At 46.7% G+C, this 24,274-nt stretch overlaps 1 protein-coding gene across 1 annotated transcript in view; it reads left to right on the forward strand.

Moving 5' to 3' along the window:
* LOC102102660 (uncharacterized) overlaps positions 1-24,274 on the forward strand; it is a 191,330-nt gene that overhangs the window by 26,940 nt on the left and 140,116 nt on the right. Inside the window, 1 exon segment of the mRNA XM_088068938.1 lies at positions 3,763-4,059. Coding sequence (XP_087925064.1) covers positions 3,763-4,059 — 297 coding nt within the window.

Consider the following 24,274-nt stretch of genomic DNA (forward strand, 5'->3'; position numbering starts at 1 on the left):
AGATCACCTCTGAAGCCCCTAGCTTTCAAGTTACACTAGACTCTCTCATTGAGTGGAAGGGTACTAGTTATAAACCGCCTGGGTATAAGGTACTATATATGTGCCCAGCTTCTAATCCAGGCAGAGGATATTGTAATTACCCTAGCGAATTTTATTGTAAATATTGGAGCTGTGAGACAATTTCCATGGGGTGGAAGGTACAGAACCCAGATAAGTATCTAAAGGTTGAAAGGGGTCTACACGGATGCATAAAGCCCTGGATAGGTCCCTCGGGGGCAGTAACATATGTTGGGACTTGCAAATTTCACTACATCAATATAACACAATCCCAAGACCCTGGGTGGTTATTAAGACGAACCTGGGGTCTCAGGGTGTGGGAACCCAGAAGGGATCGGGGAGTGCACATTCTTATAAAGAAAGAAGTAGTTCCCCATAATTCAAGATTTGTTGGACCAAATCCAGTGGTGTGGAGAACAGTAGACCCCAACGTAAAGAATCAAAATAACCATTCAGAAAAACTAGAAAATAGCACCCAAATAACAACCACAATAGGGACACCCCAAGAATATGGAAACAAAGCTCTTTGGAAAATTTTGCAAGCTACCTTTAAAGTGTTAAATGACACACACCCAAATTTAACTAGAGAATGTTAGTTATGCTATAACATTAACCCACCCTTTTATGAGGCCATAGGCTCCATAGCAAAACCAAAAAGAGCAAACGGCACTAATCCTGCTGCCTGCTCATGAAAATCAGGAAGAGAAGACACCCCAGGAATAACATTATCTCGAGTTACTGGAAAAGGAAAATGTGTGGGAAATGTGCCCCCAGATAAAATTCATTTATGTCAAACAAAACTACAGATTAATGACCCTAGTAAGCCAGCTCAGTGGCTAATTCCAGCACCTAATACTAAATGGGTTTGTAACATTTTAGGAATAACCCCATGTGTTTTTATAACAGCCTTTAATGAAACCTACGAATTTTGCATACAGGTTATAATAGTTCCCCGGATTATTTATCATTCTGAAGAATATATGTATACACAATACCAAAATTCAAAGTTGGTGAAACGAGAACCCCTCACGGCACTAACAGTAGCCGTATTGCTAGGTATAAGAGGGGCTGGATTAAGAACAGGTGTAGCATCCTTAATGAATCAGCATCAAGGATTCAGAGAGCTTAGAATTTCAGTAGATGAAGATTTAAAAAGAATTGATAAATCTATAAAAGACCTCACAGACTCCCTAGACTCGTTAGCTGCAGTAGCCTTACAAAACAGAAAGAGATTAAATCTATTATTTTTACAGCAAGGAGGCCTGTGTACAGCACTTAGAGAAGAATGTTGTGTATATGTAAATAAAAGTGAAGTAGTAAGAGAAACCATAGCTAAATTACGAGAAAGACTGGAAAAGAGAAAAAGAGAGCAAGAAATGCAACAAGGCTGGTACGAATCCTGGTTTAACTATTCTCCCTGGTTAACAACTGTAATATCCACTATAGCAGGACCGCTGATTTTTCTAATCTTAAGACTTATGTTTAGACTTTGTATTTTTAACAAAATCATTAGCATTGTGAGAAGCAGGTTAGAAGCAGCTCACCTTATGCTAATACGAGCCAAATATGAAGCCTTAAATGGAGAAGAAACAGAAGATTATTTAGAGTTCAGTAAAAGAGAACTACAAAGATTTAACGAACAAAAGTAAGCAATAGAAAAAGGGGGGAATTGTGATAAATAGAGACCCTTTTGTTCGCCTAAACATGTAAGATACGATGGTTTGCAAAACTATGCTTCGTGAAATAGGGATGAAGTTGAAGGCTGCTGCTGATGTTTGTATAATTATAAAAACAGCCTTGCAAGCTCTCTTGAATTCCAGAAAGTTAAGCCATTCAGATAAGCCTTAAAAGGAGAACAGTGAGGAAAGGTCAAAAGAGGAAGACTCCTGATCTTCATCCTGCGACCACCAGAAGGCAGAAAGCGACCACCAGTGACCGGAGGCACATGCACAGAGACACCCGAGAAAGGACACGTAACCCGGAAGTTGGACCACATAAAAGGGAAGACACGGAAATCGGAAGTGCGGCAGCCGATGGAGCAGAGACTCCCCTGCCGCCCAGCGCTGATTTTTGCTTATTGCTTGCTTGCTGTAATTAATAAAATTTTTTTACCATATCACTCTCTTGAGTGCGTTCATAACAGGAGCATTCTAGGGAGCCATCCCTGGCTCCCAAAGCCGTGCCTTGAGCAGGACTCACAGACAGGCTGTGGGCCCTTCCTTCCCTCCCTTGGAACAGGGGATTGCTTTTCGACACCTCTTGTCCTGGTTGCTTCAGGGAAATTTGGAGAGGCCCCATATCTAATTTTGCCCATTTCCCTGGGGCTGCCCACACTTCTGGGTTCACTTCAGCCTAGGCTCTGCCAGACATTTGACACAGAGGAACAACAGCACCAGCCTCTGTATCACCTTTTGCAACATTAATTTGCATTCCCAATTTAGCCATCAAATCCCTTCCCAGTAAATTACAATCTGAATTGCGAGCAAATGAAAATTCCTGCTTTTTAGACACATCCCCCACATCTGCTAATAGTGGCTGAATAAAACACTCCCACTCCATCTTTTCCACTTCGTGCCTTAATTAAAATATTCCTTAACAATTTTCCCCCGTTTAGATGTAAGATTCTGAGTGGATGGAGAGGCCCCTGTGTCCATCAGGAAAGGTCTCCTCTGGATCCAGAGCCACCCTGAATGTTCCCAAGGGCTGCAGTGTGGTGGGTCCCTGGTGGAATGGGAGCTGTGCCACCGCTAAGAATCCGTGTCCATCAAGGGCTGGACTTGCTCGTGCTGAGGGTGCTCCTGTCTGTGCTTGCAGTGTCCTTGTGCCCTGCAGCTGGAAGGCTGATTCCTTGCCAGGGGCTGTTTGGGTGGGCTGTCCCCTGGCCAGGAGGGCAATGCCTGTGCCAGGTGCTTGTGGCCGAGGGTGTCCCCTGGGTGCTGGGGCCCCCTTGGGCCCTGGGCTTGATCCCTCAGGGGCTGTAGGAACTGTGCCATGGCCTTTGCCTTCAGCTTGGCCTTTGGCTCATCCCTTGCTGCATTCAGCTGCTGAGCCTTTGTGAGCAAGTGCTGCAGGGGCTTCTTCTGGCCCTGCTGCAGCCCCCCTCAGTGCCTGGGGGTGCTCATCCTGTGGCAGCTGCTGAGCTTTCTGCAAAATCCTTCCTTTCTCCAGGGACCCAACGCAAAATCCTTGAAAGATCATGTGGATCCTTGCAGGTCTAATCCCCATTTCTGAGCTGTTCCTTCCTCGTGCTCGCTGTGCTGAGGCTCCCCTCCCCAGCCCGTATCCCAGAGCCGGTCCCTGTCCTGCCGCAGTGTCCAAAGGCGGCCCCCCCGGCGGGCAGGGCCGGCAGCTCCACGGGGCCGGGCAGCGGCCGGGGCGTCCCGCAGCCTCCTGGGGGCCGGGGGCCACTGCCGGCCCTGCCCGGGGGGTGCTGGGCTCAGGCAGCGCCCGGCGCTGAGCCCCGGCTGCCCCACAGCCCCGGCCCGGCCCCACAGCTCCCCACAGGCCCCCAGCCCGTGCTCCCGGTGCCGCAGCTCTGCACCCGCTCCTGCCGCTCCCAGCTCAGAGAAACCCCCTGAAATCCTGACCTCCTTCTTTTCCTGGCCGGGAAAACTGGGATACAAAGGATCTGAGTCAGCTGGCAAATTCTGAGGATAAGACCCTTCAGAGAAACATCCCAATCCTCAGTGTCCCCAGTGTGGAAAGAGGTTTCAGACCAGCTCCAATGTCCTCCGACATGAGCGGATTCACACAGAGGAGAGGCCCTTCCGCTGCCCCGACTGTGGGAAGAGCTTCAACTGGAACTCCCACCTCACTCTCCACTGGCGCATCCACACTGGGGAGAGGCCCTACAAGTGTCCCCAGTGTGGGAAGAGCTTCTCACAGAGCTGTAACTTGACCCAACACCAACGGAGGCACCAGTAAGGGAAGCCCTGCGAGTGCCCCGAGTGCGAGAAGAGCTTCGTGCGCTGCTCCAGCTCCATCCTCCACGGGAGGATCGGCGTTGGATGATCCCCAGTGACCCCCATTGGGCAGAGCCCTGGTGATCCGGGGTCCTTGTGATCCGTGTTGGGAAGACACCTGGCTGGGAGGCTCCACATCTTCCTGGCTCTCTGTGGGCACCTGGATGAAAGCAGGGGAAAGAAAATTCAACGGGATACAGAATGACAGTGGGAATTGTTGACTTTAAATCCTCAAGAAGCTTTTGCCTCAGGAGCTGTGTGGGCAGAGAAAAGGGGATGACACCAGGCTTGGGGGCCCAGAGGGGAGCAGACACGCTCTGTGGGGGGGGGGGAGGACACGATCCCCAGGACCCCCCCTCACCTTCCTGCGCAGGCAGAAGCCGAGCCCCAGTGCTAAGAAGATGAAGGCCAATATGGAGCCCGCGGTCCCCGTCAGCATCTTGCTGTGGGCAGCGTTTGACAGCATCCCTGGGGGGTCTGCAGAGGTCAGGACCCCCAAAACCTCTCACAGACACCCCAAGCCGTTCGAAGCACCCTCCCAGTCTCTCCCAGCCCACCCAGGACCCTCTGAAATCTCATTTGGAGTCACTAATTTTAAACAATTAAGAATTTTACAAAAATTAGAGATCTTAGCTAGAGATAGGCCTTGCTGGAACTAGTTAGAGTTAATGATGAAGTGAGAAGAAGGATTTGAGATAATGAATCTTGGACTGAGGTAAAAAATTACTTGTCATTGTATTTTTGTTCAGCTGTGCTTATAATGAAAAAAGAGAAAGTGATAAAGGGGTTCAGGAAGATCACAGACCTTACATCTGGAAACCCATTTCAAAGTCACAAGGGAGGAAACTGGAGTTGTACCAAATGTCATTTGTAATGTCAACCACTGTAAGTTAGAAAGGTGAGAGTGAGGAAGAGCGGTTTTTCTTCATCTCTTGATGACTCCTCACCAAAACGACCTCCTCTTCAAATTACAGAGCCAACCACGCAGGCATAGTGACTTTTTAAACTCATTACCGTGATTTTTAATCCAATGTGGAGAATGGGAAATGTTGGCATTATGCATATGTATTAGTATTATTATGTATTAGTATTTTGGATATTCAATACTTTTGTAAATAAATAGACACTGGAATCTTTTGTCAACTTGCAGTGCGTATGTCGGTGTCTGCTAGGGAGAGCAGGAGCCTCCCTCGGGATGAAAGAATGTAGACCCCCCCTCCCTCCAAATTATTATAAATTTGAAATCAAGGGGCTTTCAGGCAGAGATCTGGGGATAGGAATAACAGTTCTTTACTAGTATAATCAGGCAAACAAACAACAATAACTGCATGAATAACAAGAACACAGAACCAGGGACCCCGGGACAGCTTTCTCAGCTGAGATGGGATGGAGGAGAGGTTTTGTTTTTCACAAACCCCTCGGGCAGTCTGTCCCGGTGCTCCTGCAGGGCTCCGAGGAACAGTCGGCTGGAAACAGCAGGGACGAGCTGAGATCCTGGGCCGGTGGCTGAGGTGTATCAGCAGCTCCGCGGCGGTGGCTGCCACACGTCCCGGCAGGGCAGGGGGTGAGAGGCCACCAGCCAAGAGGGGAGAAGGAGAAGAAGCAACTGCTCCGTCTGGGTGATGGCGAAAATCCCTTCTCTCCACCGCAGCAGCTCCGCGCCCCAGCACACGAACGTCCTTCCCCGAAGCCGAAGAAAAAGCCAGCTAAAAACTCTCCCCACCCTCCTTTTCTGCCCCCTTCCCCCCCACCCCCCGGGCCCGGCTACTCTTTGTCCGTTGTCAATCACCCCTAAGTACCGGTAGTTAGGTTGCCCCAGCACATAATGGGTAAAAATTCCCCGGGCAGGCCAGAACGACAAAACAAAAAAAAAAAAAAGACACCTAACCCTCAACACTATCCACCCCGAATTTTTTCCCATACCAAAATGTTACATCAAATATTAAACCTTTAAATTATACACAAACACACGCTACTTTAACTATATACATATGTACATACAGATACAGATACAAGCACAGTGTCATGGGTAGTTCACCCTAAAACCAGGTCCCCTTGGGGTATGCACCGGGTCTCTCCATCTTTTTGCATCACCCACCAAGTGCAACCCGGTCCCTGAGCAAAGACAACCCCACGGATTGGACTGTCTTTGCTGGAGGCAGAATTAACCCAAACAGTTTTTCCCAGCATACCTCTCATATGTACCACTGGAACCTTATCTCCATCTGTCGTTCTAAAGGGCTCAGATTGGGCAGGGCCTGCTTGGTTAGTGGAACCTCGGGTGTCCACCAACCATGTGGCTTTTGCTAAATTAATCTCCCAGTTCTTGAAAGTTCCCCCACCCAATGCCTTCTAGCTGGTTTTAAGCAAGCCATTGCACCGTTCAACTTTCCCCGCAGCAGGTGCATGGTAGGGGATATGGTACACCCACTCAATGCCATGTTCCCTAGTCCAGCTGTTTATAAGGTTATTCTTGAAATGAGTCCCATTGTCTGACTCAATCCTCTCAGGGGTGCCATGCCTCCAAAGGACCTGCTTTTCAAGCCCCAGGATGGTGTTCCGGGCAGTGGCATGAGGCACAGGGTAGGTTTCCAACCATCCAGTGGTGGCTTCTACCATTGTGAGCACGTACCGCTTGCCTTGGCGGGTTTGGGGCAGTGTGATGTAGTCAATCTGCCAGGCTTCCCCATACCTATATTTGGACCAACGCCCACCGTACCATAGCGGCTTCAACCGCTTGGCCTGCTTGATCGTGGCACATGTCTCACAGTCATGGATAACCTGGGAAATACTGTTGTTGCCTGATCCGAAGAAAACACAAACAACCGAAGTCGTTTATGCGGTGCTTTATTGAGGGCCCGGGAGCCTGTGGACTAGCGTCCAAAGACAGAGCCCCGTTTCACAGAAAAATCACAGGGTTTTTATATGTTTTCCACACAATTTTTTCATCATCACAATTTCTTACTTCTCTTTCACTACCTGGTACGATTATCTCTCTGACATTTAAGTTTTGCCAAAAGGTACATTCCTAGATTATCTCCTAGTTACACTGCTTACATTGCAATATCTGCTATATAGTTCATCTACAGGTTACATGTGGCCTACCAAGCCTTAGCATAACTACTACTAATGTCAACTAATGCTAACTATTAACGTTTGTTACTATCTTAATAATACAGTTTATTAAACCAAATGGCAACAATTCCCCCCTTTTGAGCATTCTTCAATCTTCTGCAAGAATGCTCAACTCTTAGTTATCGTTGGTTCTTTCAAATGCTGGATTATCTTGCCCAACGACATTTTCATATTTCGGAGGAGGTCGACGTCTTTCATTGAGGCGTATCTCATTGGTTCTTGCCAAGGCTTTTATCACTCTTCTGGTGCGTCTTGTTTCTTTTTCGATGACTCCTAGAACACACTTATAGGCTAACCAAATGATTAATAACAAAATTACAAATAACAGAATGTACTGTACTATTGACGAAACTCATCCAGAAACCTGAAGTCTTAAGGACTCAAATATAGCTCCGATCCAATTATGTTGTGCTTCTTTTTCAGTTTCTCTTGTTTTGGATTCAATTGTTTCCAATTGAGAAATATCTTTTTTTACTTCAATGGTCACATTTGGAATATGGATGCAGCAATGGTCAATTTTCATTTTTAGATATTGACACACACCATGCTCTTTTAACAATAGCATATCTAGTGCCATCTTGTTCTGTAAAGTCATTTGGGATGTGGCTTGTAATTGCAAATTCATGTCTTTAAATCCTTTCTTGGTGGCTGCTACTAATCTCTCAGTTTGCCCTAGCAATTTGTATAGCATCTCTCTGTTCTTGTAGGAGGCTACAGGTGCAAATAGTGATTTTAAAGCCCATCTAAATTTAACTCCACCATCTGGCTCGTGCTATTCATTTTTTTACTCAGTGAATGCATCTACTTCTCTTTTCTTCCGGTTGGGTTTTAATTTTGATTGTTTCCACAGGGGGCAGAGGGTTGGGACTCCTAGAGTTATTTGTCACAGGCCCATCTATAGGAATATGCGTAGTCCATTGTCCATGTCCCATTACCCAAAGAGTTTTAAGGTGCTAGAAGGGGTCAGTCCTTTGGGAATGGAATTGTTGGAGCCTATGGAATACCCTCAGTCTGTGCTCTGTGCTCAGGCAGTATCCAATGGCTTCCTCAGTTTCCTGGATCCACCTCTGGAATCTGCATCCATCTCGAGCCAGCTCCTCCCAGGGTCCTTTCCGGTCCTCCTTGCTGCTTATGTAATACTCCGTCACTTTTTCTAGGAATGTCACTTTTTTCCGCTTGGCCTGGGCAGTTTTCTCCTCATTTTGCCTCAAATCGGTGCTGCCCCCGTGGTTTTGTTTTTCCAGCTGAACCCTACACGCGGTGAAGCGCTCGGAGGTGCCGGAATTTGACTTTTCTGCCCCTTGGAAAACCGGCGTTCCTTTTTTTTCCACTGTCTGAAAGGCCGCCGTGAAATTTAAAGGGTTATAGGGATCGTCCGAGCTACAGAACGAGTTCCAAAGTTTCAAGTTTTCCGCCTCATCCGCGCTCTCGCAGTCCCACTCGTCTTCCTCAGAACTAGGAGAGCCAGGGGTGTGTAAGTCCCAAGATATGTCTAACATCCTGGCCACCTCTTGTACTATTCCTGCTGTAAAGTGTGGGCCTCTATCTGATGACAGTCCTAACGGTACCTCAAATCTTGGAATGATTTCCTTCAACAGTGTTTTGACCACTTCCTTTGCTTGATTGGTGCAACAAGGAAAGGCCTCAGGCCATCCTGAAAAAGTGCATACATACACTAAAAGATACTTAAAGTTCTGTGCTTTCGGTAATTCTGAAAAATCTACTTGCCAGTAATCTCCTGGTTCTGGTCCCACTTGTAATTTCCCTAACTGAATCTGTTTCCTAACTATTGGGTTATTCTTCAAACAAGTTGAACACATGGCATTCACCCGTTTTGCCAATGTTAACATCTGGTTAGAAATTACTTCTCTTTTTAAAAATTTTACCAATGCCTCTGCTCCCCAATGGCATTTATTATGTTCCGTCTCTAAGATGGCTTTCATAATTCGGGTGGGAACTACAACTTGTCCCATGATTGTTACATACCATCCAGTTGCATTCTTTTGCGCTTTCAGCAGCGATGCTAGTTTTTCATCATCCTGGGAGTACTTCGGTTCCTGAATTAAATATGGAGTTACAGGACTCACCTTAGTGGGTATCAGGGCCATTTGGGTCCACACTTCTCTGGCCGCTTCTCGTGCTGTGACATCAGCTAATTTGTTTCTTCGATATATTTTTCCTTCCTCCTTCTGGTGACCTCTCACATGCATTATTCTAACCTTTTCAGGTTGGTGTACTGCATCTAGCAAGGCTAGAATTTCAGTTCTATATTTGATAGTAGTTCCTTGGGAGTTCAATAACCCTCGTTCTTTCCACAAGGCGCCATGAATGTGCACAACCCCAAAAGCATATTTAGAATCAGTCCATATATTCACTTTCTTTCCGGAACTTAACATTAGGGCTCTAGTGAGTCCAATGATCTCAGCTCGCTGGGCTGACGTTCCAGGAGCCAAGGCCTTTGCTTCCACTACAGTGGTAACTGTTACCACTGCATATCCCGCATACCTGGTACCGTTTTCTACAAAGCTGGACCCGTCGGTGAACAGTTCCCAATCCGGATCTTCCATTGGAACATCTTTCAAATCCATTCGGCTGGCATACACTTGTTCAATCACCTCCATGCAGTCATGTGCTAATTCTCCTTCTTCCTGCTCACTGCGGAGAAATTCTGCTGGGTTAACATGATTAGTCATTTTTAGATCTACATCATCCTGTTCTCTCAGAATTGCTTGGTATTGCAGCATTCTGCTGGATGAAAGCCAGTGACCCCCCTTTTGTTCCAAGACTGCCAGTACCATGTGAGGCACAAATACCTCTATTTTCCTTCCCAAAGTCAATTTCCTGGCTTCCTGGATGAGGATCACTGTGGCCGTAACTGCCCGCAAGCATGACAGCCAACCAGCACTTACTGTATCTAGTTGCTTCGAGAAATACCCTACCGGGCGTTTCCATGAACCAAGTCTCTGAGCTAGCACTCCCAGTGCCAATTTCTGCCTCTCATTCACATACAACTGAAAGTCCTTGTTTAAATCTGGAAGGCCTAATGCCGGAGCTTCTTTCAATGCCTGTTTCAAGTCTTCAAAGGCCTTTTTCCTCTGTCGATTCCAGCTCAACTGCGGTTCTTTCAAAGCTTCATATAATGGTTTAGCTAGAAGTCCAAAATTCAAAATCCACAGCCTGCACCACCCTACCATTCCCAGAAAGGACCTTAGTTCTTGATGGTTCCTGGGAAGGGGAATAGCACAAATAGCTTCCACTCGATTGACTCCCAACCGTCTCTGGCCTTGGGTGATTTCACATCCCAAATATATTACACTTTCTTTTATTAGCTGTGCTTTTTCTTTTGACACTCGGTAGCCAGCTTGGCCCAGCATATTCAACAGAGCAATAGTCAATCTCAGACACATTCTTTTTTCTGTTGTCGCTAAAAAAATATCATCCACGTACTGGAGAATGACATAAGAGGAAGGTAACTCTCTTACCTCAGCAGTCTTCCATTCTTCTAATTCCTTTGCCAGTTGATTTCTAAATATTGTAGGGCTGTTTTTGAATCCTTGCGGCAGTCGAGACCAGGTGAGCTGTCTCTTTCTTCCAGTATCAGGACTCTTCCATTCAAAGGCAAAATATTTCCTGCTTTCCAATGCCAGAGGGATGCAGAAGAAAGCATCTTTCAAATCAATAACAGAGAACCATTTAAATTTTTCTGACACAGATGTTAATAAAGTATACGGATTGGCAACCACTGGGTGAATGTCTTTAGTAATGTTATTAATTGCCCTCAAATCCTGCACTAGCCGATACTTACCATTGGGTTTTCTGACTGGAAAAATAGGAGTGTTAAAGTCTGATTCACATTCCTGCAAAATTCCTTGTGCTAAAAACTGAGTTATCAAAGGAGCGACACCGTGTTTAGCTTCTAACTTGATTGGGTATTGTTTTATTCTCACTGGCTGAGCTCCTTCTTTTAATTCTACTACCACCGGCTGAGCAGCTTTTGATTTTCCTGGATTCCCAGTCTCCCATACCCAAGGTACTACAGCTTGATCTACTTTAATAGGAATAGGAGAGGGATCAATTTCTTTTATTACAAACAATTTAGCAATTTCTTCTCCCGGAACCTCTAATTTCACCCTCCCATTCTCGAATATGATTCTGACATTTAATGATGACAACAAATCTCTGCCAAGCAATGGCTTGGGGCAATTAGGCATGTACAAAAACTGATGATCTAATTCTTTTCCTTCAAATCTCAAATTTAATGGTTGCAAAAAGGGTCTTTCTTCTAATTGTCCCGTTGCCCCCACTACTTGTATGGTAGTATCGCTGATAGGTCCTAACCTTTTGTTTAAAACTGAATGCGTTGCCCCCGTATCCATGATAAACTCTTGTTCTTTCCCATCAATATCAATCCTGACCCTCAAGTCCGGTTCTATTCAGCTTTAATTCTGATAATTTCCCAATACAAATGCTCGGGCGCCACCTACTGGATTCACGGGGTAACCTGTTGGTCCATTCACTGGCATTCCTCCCAATCCAGCTTTCACTGGGCACTGATTCTTCCAGTGTCCTATCTGACGACAGAACGCGCATTGATTGAGAGCAATCTCTCCTTGCTGGGGACTAGGAGGGGCCATCCCCCGTCCTCCAAATTTAACATTCTGGAATCCTGCCCTGCCACGTCCTGAACCACGACCGCGCCCAAAACCACCTCTGCCTCCCCCCCTTTCACTGGCTTGCTGCATTATAGCAAGTATGTTCGCCTGCTGTTTCTTGGCCGTTTCTTTTTCCCTGTTATTATAAACTTTCCAAGCCACTTCTAGCATTTTATCCAGATCCCGAGTATCTTGTCCTTCTAATTTCTGCAGTTTTTTCCGGATATCTTCCTGTGTCTGACCCAAAAAGATTAAAGCAAGCTGCAATTTTCCTGCTTCACTGTCGATCTCCAAATCAGTGAAGCATCTAGCAGTTTCTTTAAGTCTTTCTAAAAACGCCGAGGGAGATTCATTCTTATCCTGCCTGACAGAATACAGTTTTGACCAATTTAGCGTCTTAGGCATCCCAGTCCTGATTCCTTCTACTAACAACTCCTGGTACACCTTGATAGATTCCATTCCTCCAACCCTGTTTGGATCCCACCCCGGATCATCGCTCGGAACTAAGTCGTTTACTGTTTCTACTGTACAACGCAGCCTAATCACCTCTCGAGCACGCTCTTTCATTGCCCGTAACACCATCTCCTTTTCGGTGGAATCCATCAAAGTATCCAGCAAAACCTGCATGTCATTCCAATCTGGATTCTGGGTTTTAATTATCATTTTGACCACCCGGGCCACCCTCTCCGGATTCTCACGGTAACAGCCTGCTGACTGCTTCCAAATCACCAGATCTCCTGGGGAGAAAGGCACTTTCACAAGCACTTTCTCTCCTTGGGGTCCCATAGCTTCCCTTAAAGGGGCAATAAGCTGGGATTCCCCGTAATTTTTACGTCCCTGTCTAGTTCGTGCCGCGAGCGGAGTATTTAGCCGATTCTGGGGAGAAACAGGGGAAGGGGTTTTAGGTCGGATAACAACTTTCTTAACATTCCCCGGTACTACCGTTGAATCTGCTACCTCTTCCTCCTCATCCTCATCCTCATCCTCATCCTCATCCTCAGTGCTGGTTTCTGGTAACGGTGGATACAACGAGGAATGGGGTGAGACAGAGGGAAGAGGTGAGACAGCAGGAGGGGTTGAGACCGCAGGAGGGGTTGAGACAGCAGGAGGGGTGGGTGAAGCAGGGAGTGCACTGGGTGACACCATTAAAGATAAATCCTCCTCTGGTCGAGAGGTTAAGGCTAAGCACTGAACACATTTAGATCCTTCTCTACAACCCCCGCACTTAGATTCTTTCATCTCCAATACCATTATTCCACACTCAGTCTGCTGACTCGATCTTCTCGAGTGTGGCCCGGCTAGCTCAGTGATGAGGTTTCTCTTCACTCGAGTTTCGAGCCAGCATATGTTTGTGGGGTTCACTGATTTTCTTCAAGAATCCAAGTCTATAGAGCGAGTAAAGAAATCAGGGGGGGACTCTCTCTCTCTGGTTTGCATTCCACAGTTTATTTCTGTGAAGGGGAATCCAAAGGACGAGAGACAAAGGATTTGGGGTCTGGGGGGGGTCTCTTTTAACAGGGTTTCTCAGAGGGAGGGAACATCAGAGAGAAAACCAATTATTTTTCTCAGTTAGTACATCTTACAAACTTTCTACAGATCAAGGTTACACACGCCAAGATAAGAAATAACAGACACCAACTTCTTCAAATGCCCACAAAGGTGTGGGAGTATTCTATACAGAGGAGCAGAGGGGGAGAGAGGGGGGGCTTGGTTTCCTGGCAACACAGGGGGGAAAGAAAGGGAAGGCAAGGTAAGCATGCCCTCTCAGCTTCCATAGTTTAGAGGCATTCTGGGACAGGAAAAAGTTACAAACTTCCGTGTTGGAAAGAAGAGTTCTCTTCTCCCAACCCCGTGCTTTCCTGGGCTAAAGAAACTTCAAGCAGCTGGAAATGCCAGCGGGGTCCTCTCTTTACTCTATCCGGCCTCTCGCCGTGGGGCTGAGGAGAGAAACTTCAGTAACCATGGTAACTTGATGCCAGGTAAACAGGAGAAAGAGAAGCTGGGGGTGGGGGGAGAATCACAACTAAAAGATGGGAAAAGATACATTTCAGGCTATCAACTACAACATCTCCCCCTAATTTTTTCCAAAAGAAGGAAGGGAACTTGGTTTTACTTCTTCAAACCAAGGGGAAGGGGTTTGGGGTGTATTGGGATTTGGGAATTCCACAGCATTTATCTGAGGTGCAGGAGAAATTAACTTGGTGGTGGTGGTAACACACCAACGTTACAAAACAGAAAACATAATCAAAACAACAACAACAATTGCAAAAAACCCTAAAACAGTCCAGAAAACAGAAGACAGCCATCCCGAAAATCCCCATCCTGAAAAAATGTCTACAAAACTGTCATACTGAGGATGGTTTCTTCTTAAAATACAGGTAAACAAGAAACAAAAACCATCAGCTAAATTCATCAATAAACAGATTCAACAGTGGAAAGTCAGGGTAGAATGGAGAATCTGGATTTCCTTCCCCACCCAAATACCTGTTTGTTCTTTGAACTTCTGCTACTGAAATATCGGGGGGTCTTGTGGGATGTTTTTCAATGTACGGTTTTACCCACCTCTGTGGGACCCACCGCAAACCCAGGGGTGTTGATACACAAGCGTATCCTCTTCCCCATGTCACTAATTTGTAAGGACCTTCAATTTTTCCACTCTCAGGGTCTCTCATCAGCACTGGTGGATGTTCCTTGAGCTTGTGTTTGCCATGAGGGGAGAAATGCTTAACCACTGGGGGGTTTTGATCTTCCATAGAACAGTTTAAAAAATTGAGAGTGAACAGGGCTTTGCATAATCTTTCCTGTGGTGTTAACTTTACTTTGTCTTTCCATTGATTTTTCAAAACTCTTTTGAGTGACTGGTGTGCTCTCTCTACTATTGCTTGACCTGTTGGAGAGTGGGGGATTCCTGTCTTGTGTCTCACTCCCCATTCTTGTAAAAATTCCTTAAACACTTTGGAAATATATGCTGGTCCATTATCTGTTTTAATTTCTTCAGGGATTCCTAGTACAGAAAAAGCTTGCAACAGGTGCTTTGTGGCATGCACACCTTTTTCTCCTGCATGGGCTGAGGCAAAAATTGCTCCCGAGAAGGTATCAATGGATACATGTACATATTTTACCTGTCCAAATTCAGGGATGTGTGTTACATCAGTTTGCCATACTTCACAGCTTTTCAGTCCCCTTGGATTGACTCCAGCACCCAGGGATGGCAGAGCTGTGCGCTGACAGTGGGGACATGTGGCCACAATGGCTTTGGCTTGATCTCGTTTCAGATTAAACTGTCGAATCAAACCTGGTACATTCTGATGAAACATTTCATGGCTTAATTTTGCCTGTTGAAACAGGTCAGGGAGTCTGGCCAGTCCAACAGGGGCAGCAGCCAGGGAATCAGCTCTGTCATTCCCTTCTGCTATGAAACCAGGTAATTCCATGTGCGACCGGGTATGCATAACAAAATAGGGATGTTCTCGATGGGAAACTGCATAAATTAATTTTGAGAGCAATTCAAACAAAGTTCTGTTTGAGATCTCCTTGAGGACTGCATTTTCTGCTCTGGAAACTACTCCTGCTACATAAGCTGAATCAGTGACCAAATGGAATGGTTCTGAAAACCTCTCAAATGCTCTAACCACTGCTGCTAACTCAGCAATTTGAGGGGATCCTTCTACATAATCAACATCTGTTTCCCACTGCTACGTCTGAGGATCCTTCCAGGTCATTACTGACCTTTGGGATGCTCCAGAAGCATCAGTAAAAACAGTCAAAGCTTCAAGGGGCTTCTGACTCCTCTTATCTTTTGGTACTAAATTAAATTTTGAATTAAACAATTTGTGTGCAGGGGCATGAACTGAAATCTGCCCAGTAAAATTCTCCAGAGCAATTTGCAGGGTCTCTTGGTTCCTCAAGAGGTGCTCAAACATTTCCCTGGTCATCTTCACTGAGGAGGTTTCTTCCTCAGAGAGGCTTAGGGGCAAATGTATACATGAAAAATCACAGCCAGCAAGTTCTCTCATTCTCAGCCTGGCCTTTCCAACCAGCTGGGCCATCAATTCCTGTGGCCTTGTAATATTTTTGGACCAATGGTGACTGAGAAAGACCCACTCAATGATTATCAAATGGTCTTTCTGGTCTTTGTCCCACTGAAAAATCAACCCCTGAAGGTGTGGCAATTTCCCCATTACAATAAATTTGAAAGGCAGCTCTGGATGGCATCTATGTGCCTGTCTCTTCTCCATCATGCTGTTTACCTTCTCTAAAGCATCCCTGGCTTCTGGAGTCAGAGTCCTTGGAGCACTCAGCTCATCTCCCCCTTTCAATAAATTGAAAAGAGGGGCTAGGTCATCAGTGGCAATGCCTAGCCAAGGCCTAACCCAATTCAATGTTCCACACAGAGAGTGCAAGTCGGCTAAGGTTTTGGGATTGCTGTTAAAAGCTAATTTTTGAGGAACAATTGTTTTTGCAGTGATTTCCAGACCTAGGTATTTCCAAGGAGGCATCTTTTGTACTTTTTCTTCCTGAAGGGTGAGTCCTGCAGTTGTTAAAACTTCGGTCACCCGGTCCAGTGTGGACTGTAGCAATTTTTCCTGGGGGGCACACACTAGCACATCATCCATATAATGCAGGATAATGGCTTCCCCCACCTCAGCTCGCACAGGGGATAACAAGGCAGCAACATACCATTGGCAAATCACAGGTGAATTTTTCATCCCTTGGAGGAGGGATTTCCAATGAAACCTTCTCATTGGGGCTTCTCTGTTGAGGGAAGGCACAGAAAAAGCAAACCTGGGGGCATCGATAGGGTCTAGAGGAATTTTGAAAAAGCAATCTTTGATGTCAATCACAGCCAATTCCCAATTTTGAGGAAGCATGGCAGGAGACGGCATCCCTGGTTGAAGAGGTCCCATGTCTACAATGACTTTGTTAATTTCTCGCAGATCATGAACTAATCTCCACTTGTCTTTCCCTGGCTTTTTAATGACAAACACAGGGGAGTTCCAAGGGCTAAAAGTAGGTTCAATATTGCCTTGGGCCAATTGCTCATCTACTAACTCGTTTAGCGCCTTTAATTTCTCTTTACTCAGCGGCCACTGGGGTATCCAAATTGGGGAATCTGTGGTCCATTCTAGTTTCTGGGTCTGGCGCTTCTCAGTGGCCGCTATCAAAAATCCCGAGGTGTTTTCGGAATTTCAATGCGGACTCCCCATTGGGACATGACATCTCTTCCCCACAGGGGAACCTGGAAATCAGTGACAATGGGGCGAATAGATGCTATTTGTCCATCAGGTCCTCTAATCTGAATGGGTTCCTTTGATATCTTGGCCAATTGGGCTCCCCCTATACCTTGGATGTGGCTAACCATCGGTTGCAGTTCCCATTGTGGTGGCCATCTCCTTTCAGGGATGACAGTCACATCTGCTCCTGTGTCTATCATGCCTGTCATTCCCATGCCTTCACTACCTTTTTTCAAATGGCATGAGATGATGGGTTTGTTTTCTCCCACTGCTTGAGCCCAGTAGATCTGAGGTGCTACATCATCTACTGGGATCCCTGATGGAATGGGAATAGCTCGAGCAATTACCTGCCCTTGTGCCAGGTAGAATGGTGGGTTGATGCACCGTGCCAAAAGGATGAGTGCATCCAAGTCAGCTGAAAGAGTGACAGGAGAAATTTCAATCTCTGGGGGTGTGTTTTTTGTGTCCCCAATAACAAGAAACTTACAATTCAAGTCGGGGGTCAGTTTTTCCCTCAGCGGGTCAACGGAAACAACCATCCAGTGGCGAGACCTAAAAAATTGATCTTTCACAGTAAACAATTTGAGAGGTAATTTTGGCTTCCAAACCTCACAACCATTGGTGTTATTTCGGTGGCAGAAGTCAGACCTGTGAGAAACGTCACATTTAAGAGTGTTATCACATTCAATTTTCCCTCCCCCTGCGACTTCTATTCTACTTGTGTCTCTGCACGGAATAGACTCGCGCTGCGTATCTAGTTTTTTTGGTTCTGAGGACCCCCTCCCTTTTCCAAGTTTCTTTGCCCTTGCTTGTTAGGATATGGCACTTGGCAAAACTTTGCAAAATGTCCTGGCTGTCCACACTGATGACAGGTGAACGCTCCCTTCGACTTGGCTGGTGATGGCAGAGTAGGTACAGTTGTGGCTGCAATCCTTCCTGGGGTTCTTTGGGAATCCTCAGTCCTTGGCACTGAAGTGCTGATTACATCCGTACACATCTCGATCAAAGTTGTCAAGGTCGGTGGTGGATCCTTTGGCAGCACCCGAATCAGTGCTTTGCAGACTTCATTCGCATTCACTCGAGCCATTTCCAACAGCAAGTCAGAGTGCAGGGTGGTATTCTGCACTTGTCTTTCAATCTGTACCTTTAATCTATTCACAAAATCTACAAATCTTTCATCAGAACATTGTTTAACTTGAGCATAGGGAACAACAAATTCAGAAAGAGGAATATTGAAAAATGCTTTCTCTGCAGCCTTCTTTATTTTCTCTCTAACTCCTTTTGGCAAATTTTGGGCTTGGTCAATAGGTTCGCTCCAATCACCTTCACCACATAAATGATTCATGGTAATTATTTTACCCGTTTCATCTAAAGCTTCAAAATCACTGCTCAGTAATTCTCCCAAAAGGGTTTTCAACAATCTTTTCCAAGCCCCTTCCCAGAGCAAATATTCTCCTGGGGATAGAAGGCAGGAAAACAAATCCTTCAAATCATGGGGGACCAATTGGTTGGAGGAGAGGGTTGCCTTTAAAAGACTTTTAAAAAATTGGCTTTCCTTTCCAAACTCTTTTGCAGCTTTGCATAATTCCATTTTCAATCGAAATGACATTGCATTCCATTCTGGTAATGTTCCTCCCCTCCCATAAGTTACAGGTGCTGCAAAGAAGGCAGGCCTCTGTTCCTGGTTTGTCCCTTCACCCCCTCCCTTCTCCACACTGTGTGAGCTGGAGGGAGTGACCTGGGAGCCAGCAGCAGAGAGAGGGCAGGCGGGGTTGCAGGGGGGGAAGGAGGGGTCAGGGGCGGGGTGCCTTGGGAGGGAGACACACCTGAGGGGTGGGGCGGAGGCAGAGGAGGGAGGGTCTGGAGGACCAGGAGGGGGGAGGTCTTGAGGGAGGAAAGGGTTGAGGGGGGGAGGGGCAACAAAGGGATTGTGGGAAGAAGAAGCAACCTGGGGGTTGACCATGTGCTCGCCACCATTTTGAAGTTCCTGGGCCCTTTGTGTAACACTTGGGGGGAGGCTCACCATGTGGTCTCCTCCATTTTGTGTACCCAAAAGACCACCAGGAACAAAAGGAGAGGGATATTGAGGGTAAAGAGGGGTAGGAGAGGGAGCTGGGATGGGTTTTAGGGAAAGGTTTCCAACAGCTTGGCCAGAGCTCCTGGAACAGGGGTGCTGAGAGGACTCCCCCAGCTTAGGGTGACAGGGTTGGGGTAAAGAAACAGGGTTATCAGGGTTAGGATTGGATAACCTTTTTTCTTCTTTTTCATTAAGGGTTAGTCTAATCAAAATAAACAAATGGATTACTTTCTCTGCTGAACTATCTCCAGCATTCACAGATTCAGTCAATTTTGTCCCCACTCTGTTCCAAAAGGAAACAGAAGTTACATCTGCAGGAGACACTTGAGGAAAATTTAAAAAAACCCAATTCACTAATTTTTTCACTTTTTTCTTAGAAAACGGTTTCTCTCCAATTTGCAAAATGCCAGTCACTTGATTAAAAATCCCCCTTTGTGCTACAGACAGTCTTGCACCCATCTCTGTGATCTCACCTGTCCGTCGCAGCTATTTCACCAACAGCTCCAAACTGCTCTGCATCCAGAAGTTTCACCTGGGATGGGACTCTTCTCTCACCCACTCCCTCTTCACCACTTCCCCCCTTTGGGGAATTCAGTCTTCTGAATGCTCCTGCCGTTGTCTCGCTCACAAAAGCAGCCCCTTGGTGCACAGGGGTTCTTGCTTTTCTCCCCAACACGTCTTCCACTTAGAACAGCGAAGAGACGCTTCTGGGGTAGATGTCGTCCCAGCGGTGGTCAGAATCTCACCTTCTGTGGTTCTTCTGTCCCCTTTGTTGAGGGACAGGCCAGCCTCACGTTCTGGGCGTCATCTGACTCGATCTTCTCGAGTGTGGCCCGGCTAGCTCAGTGATGAGGTTTCTCTTCACTTGAGTTTCGAGCCAGCATATGTTTGTGGGGTTCACTGATTTTCTTCAAGAATCCAAGTCTATAGAGCGAGTAAAGAAATCAGGGGGGGACTCTCTCTCTCTGGTTTGCATTCCACAGTTTATTTCTGTGAAGGGGAATCCAAAGGACGAGAGACAAAGGATTTGGGGTCTGGGGGGGGTCTCTTTTAACAGGGTTTCTCAGAGGGAGGGAACATCAGAGAGAAAACCAATTATTTTTCTCAGTTAGTACATCTTACAAACTTTCTACAAATCAAGGTTACACACGCCAAGATAAGAAATAACAGACACCAACTTCTTCAAATGCCCACAAAGGTGTGGGAGTATTCTATACAGAGGGGCAGAGGAGGAGAGAGGGGGGGCTTGGTTTCCTGGCAACACAGGGGGGAAAGAAAGGGAAGGCAAGGTAAGCATGCCCTCTCAGCTTCCATAGTTTAGAGGCATTCTGGGACAGGAAAAAGTTACAAACTTCCGTGTTGGAAAGAAGAGTTCTCTTCTCCCAACCCCGTGCTTTCCTGGGCTAAAGAAACTTCAAGCAGCTGGAAATGCCAGCGGGGTCCTCTCTTTACTCTATCCGGCCTCTCGCCGTGGGGCTGAGGAGAGAAACTTCAGTAACCATGGTAACTTGATGCCAGGTAAACAGGAGAAAGAGAAGCTGGGGGTGGGGGGAGAATCACAACTAAAAGATGGGAAAAGATACATTTCAGGCTATCAACTACAACAGTCTGCCATTCCTTTTTACGGCGCAGTAAATGAAACAAGTCTAAATACTGTATTTCATCCCATTTTTCATTTTCCTCCAGATAGCGCATTAACGAATTTATGGTGTCAAAATCCACAGTACCATTCTCTGGCCATGACGGCCCTTCTCGCTTATATTCGGGCCACCAATGATTACAATAGTCAATCATTTTATCCTTACTCATCTCCTGGAAAAACCTTTCACTTTTCCACCTCTTCAGTAAACATCCCAGCGGGGTATTTTCTGGGATACCTTTATTAGACTGAACCATAGACTTAAGTGTCTTAAATGGCATTTTGAACCTTACTCACAGCCGTAAAAAAACTCAGTAACCAATAGCAACAACCAATATGCAGCAATATATGAAACAATAAAAACCACAATCAATATTGACAGTCCAACAAAATCAATCATACCACACACTTACACAACAATCACTTCAATACTGAGGTAGTTTCCTTTTTAGCAGCAACAAATTCAACTAACAATTATATTAATCCAATAAGCAGCAATATACAAAACCACAATCCAGAATTAAACAAACTACATACAAAAAGGACTAAATACCAGATAAATACCAGATCAATCCAACTTGCCGCTTCTCGACGCCGCGAGGGGCAAGTGCCGGACCTGCGCAGCTTTCACCGCGTCTGACAGCCGGCGCCTAGGCTTCCCAGACCAACCAGACGTCTTAGCCCAACCCTGCGAGGATCGCCGCCTCGTCTTATGAGCAGGCACCCAAACCAGAAAAAAATAAAGCACCTTCGGGCTTACCTTTTGCAGTCGTCCGTCAGATGCGGGGGTCGGGCACGAACCGATGACTCCCCGAGAATCACTCGGTGCCGGCGTGGAGTGGATCAGAACGCGAACCGCCCCAGGCACCTTCGGAGTCCTGCCGCGGTCGCCAGAAAACTGTTGCCCGATCCGAAGAAAACACAAACAACCGAAGTTGTTTATGCGGTGCTTTATTGAGGGCCCGGGAGCCTGTGGACTAGCGTCCAAAGACAGAGCCCCGTTTCACAGAAAAATCACAGGGTTTTTATATGTTTTCTACACAATTTTTTCATCATCACAATTTCTTACTTCTCTTTCACTACCTGGTACGATTATCTCTCTGACATTTAAGTTTTGCCAAAAGGTACATTCCTAGATTATCTCCTAGTTACACTGCTTACATTGCAATATCTGCTATATAGTTCATCTACAGGTTACATGTGGCCTACCAAGCCTTAGCATAACTACTACTAATGTCAACTAATGCTAACTATTAACGTTTGTTACTATCTTAATAATACAGTTTATTAAACCAAATGGCAACACTGTCCATGGTTAGATCCACCCCTCGGTCTCGTGCCCACTTATAGGTGGCATCTCTACCCTGATGACCTGAGGCATCATGGGCCCATCGAGCTAGGAACAACTCTCCCTTGTGTTGCCAATCTAAGTCTATCTTTGACACCTCTATCTTTGCAGCCTGATCCACCTGCTCATTGTTTCGGTGCTCTTCATTAGCCCTACTCTTGGGGACATGGGCATCTACATGACGGACCCTCACAGACAGTTTCTCTACCCTGGTGGCAATGTCTTTCCACTCATCAGCAGCCCAGATTGGCTTTCCTCTGCATTGCCAGTCGGCCCTTTTCCACCTTTCCAGCCATCCCCACAGAGCATTGGCTACCATCCATGAATCAGTGTAGAGGTAGAGCTTTGGCCACTTCTCTCTTTCAGCAATGTCCAGGGCCAGTTGAACAGCTTTGAGTTCAGCAAGTTGGCTTGATCCACCTTCTCCTTCAGTGGCCTCTGCGACCTGTCATGTGGGGCTCCATACGGCTGCTTTCCACTTCCGGTTCATCCCTACGATGCGACAGGAACCATCAGTGAACAGAGCGTAGCATGTTTCTCCTGCTGGCAGTTGGTTGTACGGTGGAGCTTCTTCAGCCCGTGTCACTTGTTCCTGCTCCTCTTCATCAATGAGACCAAAGTTTTCACCTTCAGGCCAGTTTGTAATTATCTCCAAAATCCCAGGGCGGTTTGGGTTTCCTATACGGGCGCGCTGCGTGATGAGGGCGATCCACTTGCTCCATGTAGCATTGGTGGCGTGGTGGGTAGCAGGAACCTTTCCTTTAAGCATCCACCCCAGCACTGGCAGTTGGGGTGCCAGGAGGAGTTGTGCTTCTGTGCCAATCACTTCTGAGGCGGCTTGAACTCCTTCATAGGCAGCTAAGATTTCCTTCTCTGTGGGAGTGTAGTTGGCTTCGGACCCTCTGTAGCTTCGGCTCCAGAATCCCAGTGGTTGGCCTCGAGTCTCCCCAGGCACTTTCTGCCAAAGGCTCCAGGACAAGCCATTGTTCCCAGCTGCAGAGTAGAGCACGTTCTTCACGTCTGGTCCTGTTCTGACTGGGCCAAGGGCTACTGCATGAGCGATCTCCTGTTTGATCTGAGCAAAGGCTTGTTGTTGTTCAGGGCCCCACTGGAAATCATTCTTTTTTCAGGTAACCAGGTAGAGAGGGCTCACAATCTGGCTGTACTCAGGAATGTGCATCCTCCAAAAACCTATGGCACCTAGGAAAGCTTGCGTTTCCTTCTTGCTGGTGGGTGGAGACATTGCAGTGATCTTATTGACGACCTCAGTGGGAATCTGACGCCGTCCATCTTGCCACTTTACTCCCAGGAACTGGATCTCTCGAGCAGGTCCTTTGACTTTGTTCTTCTTGATGGCAAAGCCGGCTTCTAGCAGAATCTGGATGATCTTTTCTCCTTTCTCAAATACTTCCACTGCTGTGTTTCCCCACACAATGATGTCATCAATGTACTGCAGATGTTCTGGAGCCTCACCCTTTTCCAGGGCAGCCTGGATCAGTCCATGGCAGATGGTGGGGCTGTGCTTCCACCCCTGGGGCAGTCGGTTCCAGGTGTACTGCACTCCCCTCCAGGTGAAGGCAAACTGAGGCCTGCATTCTGCTGCCAGGGGAATGGAGAAAAATGCATTAGCAATGTCAATAGTGGCATACCACTTCGCTGCCTTGGACTCCAGCTCGTACTGGAGCTCCAGCATGTCCGGCACGGCAGCGCTCAGAGGTGGAGTCACTTCATTCAATGCACGATAGTCCACAGTCAATCTCCATTCTCTGTCAGACTTGCGCACAGGCCAGATGGGGCTGTTGAAGGGTGAGTGGGTTTTGCTGACCACCCCTTGGCTCTCCAGCTCTCTGATCATCTTGTGGATGGGGATCACAGCATCTCGATTTGTCCTATACTGCCGGCGGTGCACTGTCGAGGTGGCAATTGGTACTCGCTGTTCTTCCACCTTCAGGAGTCCTACTGCAGATGGGTTCTCTGATAGTCCAGGCAAGGTGTTCAATTGCTTAATGTCCTCTGCCTCCACAGCAGCTATTCCAAAAGCCCACCTGAGTCCCTTTGGGTCTTTGTAATAGCCATTTCGAAGGAAGTCCATGCCCAGAATACACGGGGCCTCTGGGCCAGTCACAATGGGATGTTTCTGCCACTCCTTCCCAGTCAGGCTCACCTCGGC

This window comes from Pseudopodoces humilis, chromosome 33 (assembly GCF_049639895.1).
Source record: "Pseudopodoces humilis isolate 2021_Gansu_Grassland_sample_001 chromosome 33, ASM4963989v1, whole genome shotgun sequence".
Taxonomy (NCBI): domain Eukaryota; kingdom Metazoa; phylum Chordata; class Aves; order Passeriformes; family Paridae; genus Pseudopodoces; species Pseudopodoces humilis.